The sequence below is a fragment of the Rhea americana genome, unplaced genomic scaffold (assembly GCF_003343005.1).
Source record: "Rhea americana isolate MKP2758 unplaced genomic scaffold, rheAme1 scaffold_151, whole genome shotgun sequence".
NCBI lineage: Eukaryota > Metazoa > Chordata > Aves > Rheiformes > Rheidae > Rhea > Rhea americana.
The window spans coordinates 185501-203518 of NW_028185606.1; the positions used below are offsets into that span (position 1 = coordinate 185501).

General features: G+C 37.3%; 1 protein-coding gene across 6 annotated transcripts in view; it reads right to left on the bottom strand.

Annotated features, from left to right (window-relative positions):
- RALGPS2 (Ral GEF with PH domain and SH3 binding motif 2) overlaps positions 1 to 18018 on the bottom strand; it is a 123131-nt gene that overhangs the window by 9958 nt on the left and 95155 nt on the right. For 5 of the 6 annotated variants that reach the window (XM_085299618.1, XM_085299613.1, XM_085299617.1 and 2 more), the window contains 5 exons: positions 17630 to 17781; positions 11649 to 11703; positions 7676 to 7753; positions 6021 to 6126; positions 5200 to 5292 (listed from right to left, as the gene is read on the bottom strand). In XM_085299618.1, coding sequence (XP_085155744.1) covers positions 5200 to 5292; positions 6021 to 6126; positions 7676 to 7753; positions 11649 to 11703; positions 17630 to 17781 — 484 coding nt within the window. The remainder of the gene's footprint in view (positions 1 to 5199; positions 5293 to 6020; positions 6127 to 7675; positions 7754 to 11648; positions 11704 to 17629; positions 17782 to 18018) is intronic. The other variant, XM_085299614.1, reaches the window with a different exon arrangement.

Sequence of the window (18018 nt, forward strand, 5' to 3'; positions counted from 1 at the left end):
GTTTCTGGTTTCTCTTTGCCTTTTCATATAGGCCACTGGAATGACACTGTCTTATTATATACATAGAAAACTACAGAGCTCTAGTGCTAGGCTTCACATAACTAGCTTTTTTTGTTGCTGTTCTGAGCGTAAAAGCATTTATATAAAAATCTTTGAACCAAGAACTCTGAATTCACTTGTGAACAGACTTTCCAGTCCAATCTCTTGGCACGTACAGTCTTCCTCCTCATCTCCTGTCAGGGTTTTACAGCTTTCTAATATTCAAATTATTCTCTCAGCAGTGGAACATACCTCCTAGAATGACAGCAGTAAGAAGTGCCAGAGCAACAACTACCAAGTCTTCCAGAGCTCTAATAAACAGGTAAAATTCTGTATACAACATGTAGAGGTAAGTTTGGAATGAAGAAAGGTACTCTTGAGAGTGAAGGCTCAAAGTCTCTGTTGCTTTCCCAAATGTTTGCAAACATGGAAGTCTCCTGAGCATGCTATACTGTCACACAAATTTTTCCATCCCAGTCCCTATGAGCAGCCTTTTATTGATGTATTCTCATTTCTCAACAAAAATGCTTTTATTTAAGTCTAATTTTAAATATGGCTGTTTTCACTGTTTATCTTTTCTAAAGGCGCAGAAGTGCTGTAAGTTTTACCATAGGTATCTATTGTGGGTACCGTTTAAACACAAAAGAAAACCTTAAGCCTCCTCCAAACATTTGTCTGAAATTCTCCTGTACCTCATCTCTGCGCTCAAAGGTTCATGTACTCATTATAGACAATTTTTCATTACCACCTTAACTGAAACCTTTTCACTAGTTTACATACAAGGCTCATTCCATACAGTAGTCTTACCTGGTGAGCACAACACAAGAAAAAAAAAAGCAACTAACCAACCCACACTGAAGTTTATCCAGAGCTAACAAAATTTGTCTCATCCAGGTATCTACAGCATCTTCTTCATTTGGATTAGTATTGTGCCTAGAATACACACTGGAAGTGCCTCTTTTTCTTTGACCACAGGTATGTCAAGAAGAACTGGTCTGCCTTTGCCTAAAAGAGGAGATTTATTGACCTTTTTGTTAGATTACACTGCGATTTTTATGAGGTACTTTTCCAAAGAGGTTGGCTATCAGTTGAGGTTGGATAGCTTGGAAGAGCTTTCAGTGTCTGCGCRTTCCAAGTCCTCAGTCTCAACTGCCTGAAGCAATAGCAGCAGAACAGCCAAACGCATGCCTATAATCAAGACCGCTATTTACCATTAGAGCTCTAGCCAGGAAACTTTATATAGCACAGACTGACTGTCGTTTCCAGCGTTCCTTTTCTTGTCACAGAGGCCTTGAGAAAAGCAATTGCAGAGAGATTCTATTTGACTGCAGATGATGTCGGGAACATTTTAGATACAGGGGACCCCACGTAACTGCTGCCTATCTACAGTTTATTCTCTCTCGATTAAACTTTCTTTCTGAAATTACAACCAAGCATGAACTGAAGCACAACCCTTGACAAACTGTCATCGTAAACTCCAGAAGAAAAGCTGAGGCTTTGGTACAACAACCCTGTAGCAACATGGTTGGAAATCTAAACCACCAACAAAAGCACAAAGAAGTACTACATGGGCAGAGTAACTAAACAAAGTTATCATCATCTTTTATTAGGCTGTTTAATAAACTGAAGCCTCTCCTCCTATTCCCTCAATCTTTGTCTCCCGCAGGAATTACAAGGGTATCTTCCACCTTAATTCCAGCATAAAGATTACACTCTGGGTGATAATAATCTTTGGAGCAGATACGTCTACTCACAGTGAGCTGTTTACTTGATTAAAGTAATACAATTCCTACTAGTTACAGTTTGAATCGTCTTCTAATTATCACTATACTTGGGAAACCAAATTACAGACCTGGGCTTCACACTGTTCTTTGTAAACAAAAGCAGGAAAAAAAAGTTTGCTGCCTTAAACAGCTAAAAGCAAGACATCAGCTGCATATAGACAAATCCAAGGCTGTGCTGGATAGTTCAGTCCAATTCTCTAAAAACAACTGTTAAAAGCAAGTCTGCTCTAGGAGGCATTGCTCTTTACTACAGTTGCTCCATCCTCCCTTTCTTGGAAACTTCACTGCTCAAACTCAGCTCAGYGTTCACCACCTATCAGAAGCCTGTCCACATTATGGATTTTAAGGTCTCCTAGCCTCCATCTGTAAACGTGGTTATTCGTCTGCCAGTATATCCTTGAACAAATAGGACAGCAAAAGGATGCAAGACATTCCTAGAGATGTTTAGCTTGCCAAGAACTTGTCTCAGTTCACTAGCAGTTTGGTTCTAGATATCACAAATAAGAGTGATTTGGGGGAGACAAAACTTAATTAAATGAAAATGATTTTTCAAATCCAGAAAATGATTTCTGAAAGAGCATTGTAAATGGATATGATTCCTTTGTCAAGACCAAACTAAAGGCTTTTGGACTAACTGAGACACAAGATGATCAACTACCAGATTTAAGTTTTCATATTTGATATTTTTACTTCATTTACATTTCCTAAAGACAGACAAAATATTTAAATGATTAAAACTGTTATTCTGAAGGAAGTGTATAAGCAAATGGACCATGTAAAAATGCAATTCACCAGTCATGCATTCCACCCCTCCCCTGAAGTTCTCTGTATGTTATTTAGGTTTAAGAACATTTAAGAACACAATCACAGAATCGCTGAGGTTGGAATGGACCCCGGGAGATCCATCTTGTCCAACCTCCTTAGCTGAAGGAAGGTCACCTAAAGCAAGTTGCCCAGGACCATGTCCAGCTGAGTTTTGACTATCTCTAAGGATGGAGACTCCACAACCTCTGAGCAATCTCTTCCAATGTTCAACCACCCTCACAGTAAAGAAGGGTTTTCTCATGTTCAGACAGAACTTCCTGTGTTTCAGTCTGTGTCCTTTGTCTCTCATCCTGTCACTGGGCACCACTGAGAAGAGTCTGGTTCCATCATCTTTACTCCCTCCCATCAGATACTTACAAACACTGGCAAGACCCCCTCTCCGAGCCTTCTCTTCTCCAGGCTAAATCAGACCTGGAGAAGAGAGCAGGGACTCTCATATAAGCCTCAACTTACACATGAGATGCTTCACTCCCTTAATCATCTTTGCAGTCCTTTGCTGAACTCACTCCAGTAAATCCACGTCTTTCCTGACGCCCAGCCTGGGAGCCCAGCACTCCAGATGTGGTCTTACTAGTGCTGAGCAGAGAGGGGAAGGATCACTTCCCTCAACCTGCTGGCAATGCTCTGCTTAACGCAGTCTAAGATACCGTTAGGCTTCTTTGCCATGAGGGTACATTGCTGTCTCGTGTTCAGTTTGTCCACAAGACYGTCAGGTCCTTCTCAGCAAAACTGCTTCCCAGCTGGTTGGCCCCCAGTCTGTCCTGATACATGGGGTTATTCTTCCCCAGGGGCAGGACTTTGCAGTACTGAAAAGCTTTCCACTGAGTAGGTTCATGTATGGTAAAATCTTCCATCATTCAATGCTCTTGACAGAAGAAACAATGAACAAAAGAGATTTACAGAATGCATATTCTGTTCTTAAAAGAAAACAGAGTACAGTTTTGGCATAAAGCCTAAAGTCATTACATCAGCAACAGAAGCGCAATGTCTGACATTAGAAATTTCTTTTTTCCCCCCCATTTCTTGTTTTTCCCCCAACTGTTGGTGACAACGTCAGTGCAAGTTTCTTTTGGTTGTTTCTTTTAATTATGTAAAATTTAACTTTTAACAGCTCGCATTCTCAATACTTCACATTTCTGCTCATAATAGTTGCTCATAATAGCATAATAGTCTGCTCTTTCCAACTACCTTTATTTTTAATGAGGCCAAGTCCTTCCATAAGTTTTTCACTGATACTAGAGGTAAATGAATACAAACACATACACTTTTAATTCTAGACATCCTGGAGAGAGGATGATGGCTAACAGGCCTTTGGTCTGGACCAGGATAGTAATTTTTAACTGATAGAACAAATTAAGTAGGCTCAGCATAGCTTTCACCTAAGCAATCAAAGCCAGCAAGGGTGAGGCAGGCTGATGACGGTAAAGAAATTATGCAAGTCTTTCTACAGATAACTTGCTATTATTCAAATGACTGAGTAGCAGAATATTGTTTCCTAATTAAGTACTTTTGATGAAAATGAAAAATACTTTTTTGTAAATTAAGGCAACATTATACACAAACTTTACACATAGAACAGAAAATTCAAATATCCAGAAGCCTACTAAATCAGAAATTCTAAGCTCTGCCCTCTGAATACAAAAATGCTAGAATCATGAAGCAGTATTTTGTGCCAAAAAGAAATAAGAGAGTCCCCTTTCTAGGATTCCACAGCACATCTCAGTTTCTAAAGTTACATAACTTTACGCAAAGCAAATGTTCTTCAGTGACAGTTGTCATAAATTAAACCAAATCACTGGCCAGGGCAACTGCCTGCAATTAATGGTTACAGAAGAAAATGAACTCATAAAAAGACCCCTCTCAAATTTCATCCATTTTCCTAGCAGAGATAATCTGTGGCACATCCTATTCCTTTATAGCTAACTAGTGAAAAGAGAAGTGAACTATGTATAGCATAACATCCCTAGAACATCTACAGAAAATCCTTTTATTACTTTCCCACATAAGCACAGTATTTTTAGCTTTTTTCAAAGTTGCAGTGAATGAGAGGATAGCCAACATCATGTGATGGGCTGGCTCTGTGTGACATACAAAGCATTTTGTAGTCAGTAGTAGTTAAACTACAGGAGAGTAGAGCAGAGTAGTCTAATTTAACCTCATATATAAAATCAGGACATGTTTAATTTCATATATGGTGAGTTCTCATTCTTTCCACACCAATGCTTGTTTGGATTTCAAGTAGGAATAAACAACTGCAATGCTTGGAGGTCATCAAAAGATGCAACTTCTACCTTATAAAAGCAGGCAGACCAAAAGGCATAACTCCTTCCTTTCCAGACTAACAGTTTTGGAGAGACCTATGGCATACGCAAAGCAGATGTTCCTGGAGTAGCATGTAACAATGCATGGTATTTCCATTAGGCCATATGCATATGAAGTGACAGACTGACTGGAAGACAGGATAGTGCTGACTAGAAACCAAGCAACTCCTAAACTACTGTGTTTACATCAGGAAAGCACATTTTAATTTGGCAAATGCCTATTTACATACATGTTTTCTCTCTGTAGCCTTCAGAGACTTTGCAGCATAGTAGAAGAGTTGAGTTCCACACAGTGCTGCCCAGTATTTCGTCCAAGATGCTACCTAGAGAGACAGAAAAGAGAGAGAAGTGAAGCTTTTTGTGTTAGAAATGTACGTTAGAGCTATAAAATAGTTGGCATCATTCTGCAATAAAATGACAGCACTAACTCTCCAGCCAAGCCATCATCCATTTTTTTCAACTCTGCTGTTTCTAGTTAGATTTATATAGGTCCACAAATGCATTAAGAATCTAGAAACGCAAAAACATGCATTTTTCCTCATTAACTTGAGAAAAWTTTTCCATATCTTATCTTCTACTTTTTGTGCCCTTTATGGAACACTGAGCTAGACAGAAAATATCTATCCTTTTCTTTTGCATTGTATGTACTGCCACAGAGTGTCACCCACTGCCAAGAATTAAAATATGTGTTCTGATTTACAATTGATATCAAAGCATTTGCAATGCAACTATTTAGGGTTACTACCTATTAATAAAGTTCTCAGGACTCACCTACTATTCAGGAAGATAAAACATGCTCCTCCTCTGTTATAAAAGTTATCTGCAATTGCATGTAATTTTACGTAGCATTACACTTTGCTTCCCATCCCAGTATTACAGGGCATAGCCTTATAATCTGAATAAATTCAGATAGAAGAACATTAACTCTAGCAGTGCCCATAAGCCTTAATCAGCAAAGCAAAGGAGATCAAGACACTCAGCTTAGTTGTACCACGGTCATTTTATAATTGGCCAAAAGAAGATGGTGAGAGAATGAATTCAGAAGTCTTACAGTAGGTTTTTTGCCTTCTTTCAACAAAGTCTTCCTCCTGAGAACACCTTGAATAGTAACTGCTCCTGGATACAAATGAACTGCCAAGTCTTCAGATTCTAGAGAGCTGAAAGGAGTATGTAAAGAATAGCATGAAAAAATATTTTTCCTAAAGTAGTTCTCCAATCATTACTTCAAGCTAATGCAAACATCTGTATTTTAATTTAGAAATGCCAGCTTTTTATTTATTGGACTTCATTGAGGAAAAAGATTTTGGCCGTTACAAGGGATTGCTATTGTGGAATTTACAATCACAAGCAAAAGTGATCATAAAATTAATTAGCCAAGCAGGTAATCTATAAAAAAATTAACACTCAAGACAACTAAAATTCAAGAACAATTAATTCTAACTGGCAAACATTCACAGTATATTTATATTGTTTTGCAGCTRTTAAAACCTCTCTTTGAGCCCTTGCAGGAAAGACAGTGGTTTTTGTTAGAAACACTGGAATCATTAACATATCAAAAATGAAGCAAAAGCTCAAACATGCACAATTTAAAAAATATCTGAAAGCAAGAACAGTGGCAGGAGCAGTGATAAAGAACAGAAACCTGAACCACAGCTAAGGTGTTTTAATGCATTTGGTGCTCTACTAATCCTCCACCTTGTGTCGGGTCTAATAGGATAGGCACAAAAACATATGCCAGAACTGTGGAAAAAAAAAAACTAGTTTTTATTAAAATTAGGAAGCTGACCAGCTTAAATAACATTTTCAGTTAGAAAAAGAATTTACAACAGGAATCATTTCAGTAAACACTGGTCAGAATATGTAACTAAATTGCTGAACCCAGCAGTTTTCTAAAAAAGTTAAACAGTGCCTGAAACATCTTTTGAAATAAACCAGGATTTGCCTCTTATCCATCCTAGCACTCCAGTGCATTCAAAGCAAAGGGAAATTTAGCAAGTATTTTCACTGCAACAACTGCCAAGGACATGCAATTTTGGACACTGACATGGGCGTGAGCTTAAGTCACTGAGAGAATGCTTGCTTCTTAACGCAGGGGGGAAAAATAACCGTAACTGCTCTCTTTCACCGCTACAGTGCCACACGGCTGCGCACAGAATCTGCCATTCGGTTACTCAGCAGAACGAATTCTGCCATTTGGTTACTCAGCAGAACGAATGCTACGACTACGACACCTTTCAGAGAATGCTGCATTCAAGGAGTTGGAGCCAGTTTTAACACGTGACTCATTTTAACCGGATCTGTTACTTTGGGGAAAGGGGAAAAGCACAAATTCAATTAAAAGCTGTTAGCAAAGAAAACATCTCGAATGCCATCCATGAGCACAAGCAGCAGCTTTGTTGCCCACATGAGAACTGCCAACACTACCACACAGTGACACACGGCTGAAAAGCTGCCTACAGTAAAACATCCTGATACAAAGATGCAATGGTTCAGAACTTGCATTTGCAGACCAGAATTAACGAAAGTCCATATGGTGACTAAAGTCAGAGAAGAGGAAAGCTCTAAGATTTAAGAAAAAAGGTCTATACCTTTATTTTGTCACACAAGTTAGAAAGATAACACCAGAGAACACCCACTTAATTATTAAACCGAATCACCAACACCAGAGGGAAAGCCTGTGACCTCTGTGTGCAGGGGAGATTGTACCTGCTGGCCTTCATGTGGCCTCGATAGCCATTTCGTGCCACTCTTGTCCCCGGACCGAGAGAATGGTACAACCTGTTCCTGTTGGATTCCATTATAAATTGTACGTATTACATATACTTTCATTCACACAAACAGCACGATTCCTACAACAGCGTAACAACTTTTTGTGCGTGTCACAAAGCCATTTCTTCTACATAAGAAATAGGATAACTTTATTCAGGAAAATGCACAAAGAGACAGATATCTCTTATTTGAGCAGATATTCTCTTTGTCAGTACTCATAATACTGAGCTGTTTTATCGGCATTGAACATTAGAAAGCTTTGAGAACAAAGTCTGCATTTTCTTTGATTAGATCAAAACATAAAGAAAGGGCAATATGAAAAAAAGCTTTGCTGTTTTTCAATTCTGACTACAGATTTTACTACAAAAGCCAGAAGTTTCAAATTCTGTAAGTAGGCACACACTGCTGGGCTGAAAGGAATAAGAAATTTGCTAAAACAATTTCACATATTGGCATTACTTCTTCAAACCAACCACTGAAGCCAACAACTCACAATGAAAAATAGGACTGTCTGCTATGATACAGTATCTAGTTAAATCATACACATTATAGAAAAAATACGGCCATTTCACTTGAGTAAGCCCGCACCGTTTGAAGCAAGTCAGCAGATCAATACCATGGTACCTGCTAACACTTGCTGCTTAAAATGTTGCTGTGTTAAGTAACACTGAAGCAAGCTCAGCAACATTTCAATTCCCCAATTTATAGAGGCTTTTAACTTTACATACAAATCTCACATTTCAGAGCCCTTAATCTGATCTATAAATCTATCCGTATCTAGGACTTGAGTCCTAGTCTTATCTTTTGAATACATTACTTTGCTTCATTCAAAGCTGCTTTTCCAGACCAGATCCTTAGTTGACAGAATGCTATTTAAGTCAGTAGAAATACAAATACATATACCGATTTATACTGCTATACTGTTGCCTCATTTTTTTAAAAATCTTTGCTTTTCTAATTTCTTTTATTGTCTTGAAAGAGTGAAAATCAGCTCTAATTCTGTAGAAATCATATAGTTAAATACAAGAATGTGGAATACAATTCTTGTTAAATACAGTAAGTTTACAAGCAACATCTCTTACATACTACAAATTTAATAAATAATYTGTCTCCTGTCAGAGGTGCTTTGTACTAACTGAAGAGCTGTTTTGGTGTGGACAGCCAATATTTCTCATCATGGGAAATCTAAACAAGTAACATCTTCAGGTTTCATTCTGAACACAGAATAGCATACAGCAGGCAAACAAAAATCCTGGAAAGCAAGAGTTTTAAAGGGACACAAAGATCAAAAGCATTAAATAAAAAGTACAATTTTAATTTCTTACCATCTGAAACTATTTCCTTTGCTGAAGGAAGAATTACCAACACACTACAAATGAATTACCACCTACTAATCTTTTCCAGAATAAGCCTGATTTTCAGCATAATAGAAATCTTTGAATTTATGATACTAAATAATATAGTCAAGATTTAGACAAAGCAATAATTAAAACAAAATTGTAATATGAGTTGTATATCTGTGTATACATACACTTTGCACACAAACAAAATACATTTTATTCTTACCTTTAAGCTTGATTTTGCATAAYAATGAGGCTATCACTCTGGATTCAAGCTATTTCAGGTAAATCTATTCAGAGACACTCAGGATGACAACCGACAAGACTAAAGTGTCACTTAGCATATCACCCTCACAGGATACAACTGCCAGGACTTGGAATTAMAACCCTTTTCTGACTGATTTTGATTAGCCTAAAGGGACTCCCATTGGTGTAAGTTCATTCAAGTTTCAGTCTAACTTTCCTTTGCTCTTAAGCACAATCAGTGACTCAGAGTCTCATCCCTTCTGCATTTTCCAGTTACAAACAGCAGGAGGGCTAAGAAAACAAAGAATATTTGATAATACACACATGGATTTCCAAGGTAAMAGAAAGAAGCGTATCTCATTTCTTCCTGTTAGGCATGTCATGCTGATTAAAGCCCTCCTACCCAAAGACCTCGTTGCTAAATTGCTGGGCAATATCATCTTCCCACTCACATGATATAGGAAGTGGTCATTAAGATGACTGGATAGATCCCAGTTGTTAACTGCTATCAATTCCAACCAGCTAATGTTTTTTCCCTGCTTAGATAAAAACTCTTATAATAGAAACCCACTGCAGAGATTAAAACTACAGACACGCTCTCTTAACATAACTTAACATACTTATTTCAGTGTATTACCTACTAAAATCCAAAACATGTTTCATTGCTTTATACAAAGAATAGATGCAAGTACRTTGTGTATCTGCAGGAATTTCACACATGACATTTTAAATGTTCCTGCAGAATTCTATCCCTGTCCTGGGAAGCCAACCAGAGAACCTGTCCTCAGAAACATGCAACCTCAAATGGAGTTCCCAAAGAGCTCTCAGGAAAGAAGAAAACACTGAAGGCACATGGAATTTGGAGGAGGAGGAGGAAATTTGAGACAATTATGCACAACAAGGAGCAAACATTTTAATTCATGGGGAGTCTTGGCCAGCCAGTTTTCATTATGACAGAGATGAAAAAAACAAAAACAAAAAAAAAAACCCTCTGCTTTATTTCAAGAGCATTCTGGAGAGCATTATTATTCTCCAAAAACATGAGCTTAAACCTGCGGATTACTAAAATTTAAATTCCCTGTGTCTGAGGTATGAAAGCACTCAGTTCATTATTTTGTCTAAGGCTTTCCCATATAACTTTTTGGGCCTGAAAGATAACCTGGGCTAGATTAATTCTGTAATGCAATGGGAAAGGAAGAGCAAGAAGAACACCCTTCTAACATTGCAAGTTGCATAACAAGTTGTTGCAACAACAAGTTGCAAGTTGTAACATAAAARTTACGGATTTCTTTTCTGACCCTATTTTCTTTCTATGCTCACCTGAAACACTTAGTTCTTAGCCAGTGGAACCTTAACAGCATTTCTTCTTGTATACAATCATATTTATAGAATAAAATATCAGAGAGTTGACCTTTGGCACTGAGCAAACTTCAAAGCTTCTTCCAAAGAGTAGTACAAAACTTGAACTGCTTCAATAAATGCAAGCAGAATAAAAGGTTTGAGACACACTTCCTAACTCCAAAAAGAAGTTCTTTGACAAAAATTTCTACCAAACATGTCTTGATACCATGGCAGAAAAAGCACTCTGTGGCAATTCTGAGGCTGAAGAATTACCTGAAAATGAGTTATAGCAGCAAACTATGTACTTTATGGTACATCTTAACTGAGTTGTAGGAAGACGAAATTTCCTCTTTTCACCGTATTCCACTACTGTTGTTAGTCTTTTTCCACATTCTCAAACACACCATGAAAAAGGACTGACGTGGTCAACGCCAGCTGGATGTTTGCAAGTATTTAATTAAACAGCAGGACATTAAACTTCAGCTACATAAAATCAGACCTTAGCAAGGGTCCCTACTGCGCTTTGTCAGGTAAAACGGGGATGACAGTAACAATGAACTGAAGAGAGACAGAACAGGTGATGATCTCAACAACAAAAGAACCAAGGATGGCAGTAATCTCTCAGGTAAAGTGAAAATGGAAAACAGGTCATGTGAATAGTAGATATGTAAATATTTAAGAACAGAATATCAATGGGGGCTTGGTGGCACTCTGGCTAGTCAACTTAGAAGATTTTGAGCCAGGAATAAGCATCCAATTAGACAACACTCTGCTAACTACTAGTGAGCAGAAGCTACTTCTCAGCTGCTTTACTAGAACTTAGTGTACAAGCTTACTAYGGTTTATTAATATCGGCTCTCAAATTCTTACAGATTGAAGACTTGCACATCACCAAAATAAAGCATCATTTAACGACCTAGAGAGTCTAAGCAAGAATGTCTGAAAAAAGAGAAATGCCTATTTTTAGTGACAGTTTTCCTTACCTTTCAAATGCTGGCCAGGATGTCTCTTCACTAAGTTCAGAACCATCACTGCTACCTTAAAGATCAGAAGGCATGATAATTGAACTAGTTAGTTTGATGATGAAATAAAGTATGTAAATTTCTTTTCAGAATATTTAAGATTAAATGTGTGGCACATACTTCGCTAAAATATTAGAACAAAAGTACTTTAGGATATGTTTCAGGAATTTCAAATTAAACTGAGGTAGAGATTGGAAGAGACAGGTTCTAGATACTGATTAAGTACAAAAAACACAGTCCTCATATAGAGGGAAGGCATTTTTGAAATTCAGCGGTGGTTTCCAAATGCTAACTTGATGATTAACACAATAGACATTTAAGAAGAAAGTTGCTTTATATAAATAATTTCTTATTAAAYCATGTACAGTGATGATGAAGGGGTACACTTTCAGTATAATGCAGACTCATCACAAAATCTGTGATCTATTAAAAGGCTTTGCTGATATCTGCAATTTCTATAACTTTAAAGTTGTTTCCCACTTATTATATCAGCTCACAGCAGCCTTTTCCCTTTCATACTTCATGAAGACATCCAATATTAGCACAAGTATTTTGTTAACCACTATATAAAGTGGAGGAGGACAGCACACACAACCCACTTATCTGATGCATCTACTCGTGGCATCTCAGTAAATAAACTAATTTTACAGTTACAGTAAATCCCTTTAGTGTGAAAGATAGTACTTAAATATGAAGAAAATTATACATTTGTATATAAATCTGTGATTAACAYCTCRGGAATTTGAAACAAGCCCCTGACARACATATTTGCCTTTTTTTTCAGATTTATCTTACTTACAAATGCGCTTGATTGTGTTGATAGTATCTATACTAGCTTTGCTAACAAGGTTGCATTTCAAACACTGTATTATGCATTCTACAACATTTAAAAGCTAATTTAAAGATGCAAAACAATCTAGTAAAAAAGAGCTCAAGTATCACCTTCCTGAAAGCAACAATCCTTGTTACAGTATCATTACAGTTACAAAAATCAAATGCATTTTGGGGGTGTGTAATCAAAACACTACTTTTAAGTTTAATCAACAAAGAAATTACCAATTACTCCTCTTAAAACAATGTTAATATAGAAAAATAGGAGGGTACAGATCACAGCTGTATGCTTTGATGCCTATACAGTTTTTCAAAAACTAACAAAAACTTGGAAAAGGTTGATTTCTAGTGTTTGAAGTGTCCTGTGCTGCTTTAACATCTATAAAGAACATATAATGGGATCTTTTTAGATTCTAAATGTTTCTAAAAGGCTTTTTCACAACAAAAGCTCTGACACACAAAAGCACCTTTCCTAAAAAAGCAAGGAAGTATACAACCCTCCCTCCAAAACAAAACAGAGGTGAAACAAGCCRTTTTTAACTTAGAAGTAGTTAGGTGCCTAGCCAATTTCTGCTGAAACATTAAGTACACTATTTGACTATCACCTCAACTGGAAATATTTCATTCATTCAGTACTTTAAAAATATATCACCTTCTTAAATTCTTCTTAAGTATGTACTCAATATTTTTTTCACTTGACAACCTCAAGTAGGTCTTCAGGTTAAAATTAATAACACATCTTATGTAGTTTAAACTCTTTCTATTAAGTAATTTTTTATACAACTTTCAGTTTGACATTAGAAACCACTTGGGTCAAGCCACAGTAATTTTCTTTACTGCTGATAAAATTATAGATTACTTGTATGGCCTTAAAAGCAATTGGAATTGTGTTTTTCCCTACTMCTATATAACAGAAAGGCTTCTTCTTCATCTTAGGTATATCATCAATTGGCAAAAACAATTTTCAAACTATGGTGAAGATCTCTTGTGACATTTCAGTATTTTTTTTAATGCAGATCTCTAGTACTGCAGCTGAATACTGCAGCTGAATTTCGTGCCTGTGGATTTGTAGATGTGCGTATGCAGCTGAATACTGCAGCTGAATTTCGTGCCTGTGGATTTGTAGATGTGCGTATGCAGACATCTTGGCTGTAGCCACCCAAACAGCATGAGGCTAGGTTCCTAGTTATGTGATAGGGGAATATCCACAGCACGGCATACTCATTTCCCCCTGCCTCCAGTCACAGCATCCACTCATTCCTGAAAGTTTGAGCATATGGAACGTTTAACACAGGCTTCCTTTATCCATAACCTAGTCCCCAAAGTTAAACAGGTGTTAATATAAACAAACCAACCCCAAAATGTTTAAAAAGTATTCAGTCTGAAAATTCTTTCCCCCTTGTGCAACCGACAYACTTTTGGCTCCAGTTATACAGTGTTTCCAGAGCTCTACTTGCTATAGCTAGTCACTGACCTGAGGGAACTTGAAATGCTAATGTGAAAACACCAGAATTGGTCAGTAGGCCAGACCATCAGTTGGTATAGCATRGCACAGCCCTGCTAAGGTCATGGAGATAGACTCCATCTCCCCAAGTTCATGGTCTGCCCAGTTGAATCCATTATTATACCAAAAATCCCCACAGATATTTTAACTACTGCAATGCCACTTAACTATTGCACTATAAACTTTAAACAAGCTTGAGTTTGGCTTGCTAGCCAAATAAACAGGGGGCAAAGACTGGCAAATGGCTCAAACAGTAAATTGCCAGAGAATCAACGCAAAACACACAGTATTATCACTGACAGATATGAGCTGCATTACCCAAGCAGAAGTACACATAACCAAATGGTTAAAGATGGGGCAGAAATAGGGGGTCAGTACAGCTGCCTGAATGGCAAAGAATATGTCCTCTTCCAAGGAGGGCTAACAAAGGCTGAGGAAGGAAAGGAATGCTAGAGTAGAGCCGTAGATTCCCCTCAAAACTACGCACCTGTGCATTTTCAGCCTAAATATGCTTCTTGAACATACCCTATCACAAATAARTAGCTTGCAATAGCAGGCAAATTAAATAGCAGGCATTAATTGTCACATTTAAATGGAATTTTTTAAAAAAACAACCCAAACTTCCTTTTGCCTGCAACCCTACCCCACCACTGATCTTCTCAAGCAGACTGCTGACAGTTCAGGGTCCTCAACACCTGAACAGCGTTCTACAGGGCAAGGAATCAAACAAACATCAGCTGTGCAGAGTTCTTCCCCTCTATGTTGCCAAAAATCTGTAAGTACATCTACACACTGTACACACACACTTCTTTTAWTAAAAGAGAAATACAATCCTTTGTAGAATTCAAGTACCTCAAGGTGGTGACTTAGAGTAATTCACTGAGATGTTGATTTTTGTGTACGCATCTTATACCAGTTTAGATTTGAAAATGTACTGTTCTTCAAGGGACTTCAATTAATTCATTTGGATTTTAGAATAATCTTTCTTTGCATTAACCGCATTGATTTTTCTGATTCCATTAGAATAAAGACTCAAGTTATGCTTAAGTGCTGGAATACAAAAACCAAAGTAAGTGTTCAAGGGTCTTCATTTTTCCAGAACTTTCATTCACCTTATTGAAGATTAAGAAAAACAAGATAACAGAAATAGTCTTAAAAAAAAAATGCTCCAAAGTCAGAATTGGATTTGCATCCAAAACAGTTAAGAATAATGTATAACAGTGTTTCCTCTAAACTTTTAAGCATCTAAAACTACAGTCTCAATGCCAGGCTAGGTCTTTCTGCGGTCATACTTCTGCATGTACAGCACTTAAAAATAGATGCAGGACTGCAATCTTAGAAAAAACTCTTAAGCAAGATTCCTTTGCATCCAGTACATTAGGCAGCTTAGGAGGAGAACCATCACAACAGAAGTACCATAAGAAAAGAAGAGGCTATTCTATACTATCTATTTCCCCTATAGAATTATTTGAACAGTAATCACGGTATTCAAATTCAGCTTCACAAATTAATTTCAGTCCCATAGCTGAGCCAAATCATAAGGAAAGGTGAAAATCCCCGCAAATATTAATGGAGGCAAACTGAACATTGCTGCATAGAAACTTAAAAGGATACACTTGAGTAAGAGAATGCAAAAGGAGTATAAGCAAATCAGGGAGTATTAGAAAAGAGTGTATTCCTAAAAAGATCTGAGGAATAGAAGTAGTTTCATGTTATCTCTAAGTAGAATCACAATCTAATGACACCATCTTAATTTCTTCTACTTTTACATGAAGTGGTAATAGTAGGCAAACGTGCAGAAGAACACTTGATAAAAGCCTGAAGGTGCTTCCTTCCACCCAGCCAGTATCAATGCTGAGACCTCAGAAGGGGAAGTTCACTCTTTTGAAGGAGCACACAGTGACCTCATCAGAACAGAAGGACCACAGAACAAARCCATCTTGCAATAGTAGACTTACTGGTAGCAAGCGGATAACAGGGCTCACAACAAACTTTTACTGCACATTTACTAAAAGCAGATATAAGTCTAAATTGTCTGCACAAAACAGAAGCACTCTGGGTGGTATTCCTCTGTCCATATTTTCATTTGTGTTAACTGTCAAAAATCTGAGCAGTCAATAGAAAGTGAAGTTTAAGGACATGAATCAAACAACCTCTTTTCAGCCACCCACCTAAGAATGGGATGAATCGTATCCTCAGAGATCCTACTTCTCTGTTTAATTATAAAGAGCTCCATGACTAGCTCAAATGCAGCTGCCTAAATTATGACTATCTCAGATTTAGACAAGATGAATCCCTCTCCTTCCACTTCTGATTTAAAACAAACATTTATCATTGATATACGTATGTGTGCTTGGTCAAGTATTTCTTCCTTTTATTTAGGATACCCTTGGCCTCCTGAAAAAAAGATTTTTTTACTTTGTTCAGGAAACAAGCATTCATGTTGTAAAGTWAAAGAGCAACAGAAAAAGATGTGTATCTTCCTCACTCCGGCATAATACGTGATTGTCTGCTGAATGCACTCTTGTAATTCTAGGAACCATAACTGTTCTGACCAAATATATGAAATTAATATAATTGAGAATGTCTTCAGGATTTTTTTTTTCCCCAGAGAGTTCTAGGATTTGGAGATGAGTGCAAAGTATTCAAGCAGCCCCAAGGCCTTGAAATTAAGAAAAGCATCTGACAACTTTTGACCACAGTTGTCTCGTTACAGATAGGCCTATTTTCAGGTAATCTCATACCTAGAAGATCAGCTGCAGTTACGCTGCTTTGGGGATCAACCAACACAAAAAAACAGGCACTTAGTCTATCCTTAATATTTGGAAGATTAACTACATTGTTGTAAAAAAAGCRGTATGCTATGCACCATTCCCAGAATAGGTCAGTCTTTCTTAGTCCAATACAACCATAAGATGTCCATCATCACTTGTATGTGTCTTGCCAGGTTACCAAGAGAAGCAAAGAGCTAAATTAACTGCTCAGTTTTAGTATGCTAATATGCAGAAAATTTCATCCAGTCATGAATCTTGAGTCTAGTGATGCTGTAACTCATCTCTATTACGGACAAAGTATTTGTCACAGAACTAACTGCAGAAATGCAAATGGAAGTGTCTATGTATTTGAACCTAGTGTGTTCACCAGCGGAAAACACAAAAAACAAGAACTCAGAGGAATCTTCATTAGCACATCTGTAAATTGCTTCACTAAAGTGTAAATTATGTTCTTAACTATTTGTTAACAAAGGCAAACTCTGGCATGAGGCTCTGAAAAATACACAAATTGACATGCTCTCATGATTTAGACAAAGCATCATAATGATACAGTGCTACATACAACCATCCTACATGAAGTGTTGTTACATGGCTCATTATTTTACATTTGATGTAAAGACAGACTATATCAGACCCTCCACTATGAAAGGACTGGAAAGGTTCAAACAGCTCTCAGCCCTCAAAACACAAATGTTTTAAAGTAGTAATACAAACATCAAGTTTGCTCTGAAATGGTATTTTTAGACACCAAGCACCATTGCTTGTATAATCTCCAAGTCCAACAATCYTTAATAAAAGCCCATTTGCTGCACAACTATATTTGCAGTTCCCACCTATTGAAATCCCACTGGAAAGGGTGGAGCTTTCTGCCTGCCCTCTGGATGGGGCATGAGGTTCCATGACACTGTCATCCAGCAGGTGCCTTGGTCCTGCATTGGGGAATGTTGCGCTTTTAAATTCGGCCGTATTCATTTTATGTATGAAACTAGGAACAAATAAAGATAAAATTATGTTATTTTTGATACCTTTTAAAAGCTGCTGCTTTAATATTCTGAAGGATATCATGTAGCATGTTCTGAACCCCAAACAAAATCACGGTTTGCACCATAAGCAAGAGTGTAAGAACTGTATTACCTGCATGAACTGTTAATATCAAAACTGCATTCTCAGAGCAAAGAGAAAATTAGAAGGATTTAAAAAGATTACTTCTTACACTTAGGGG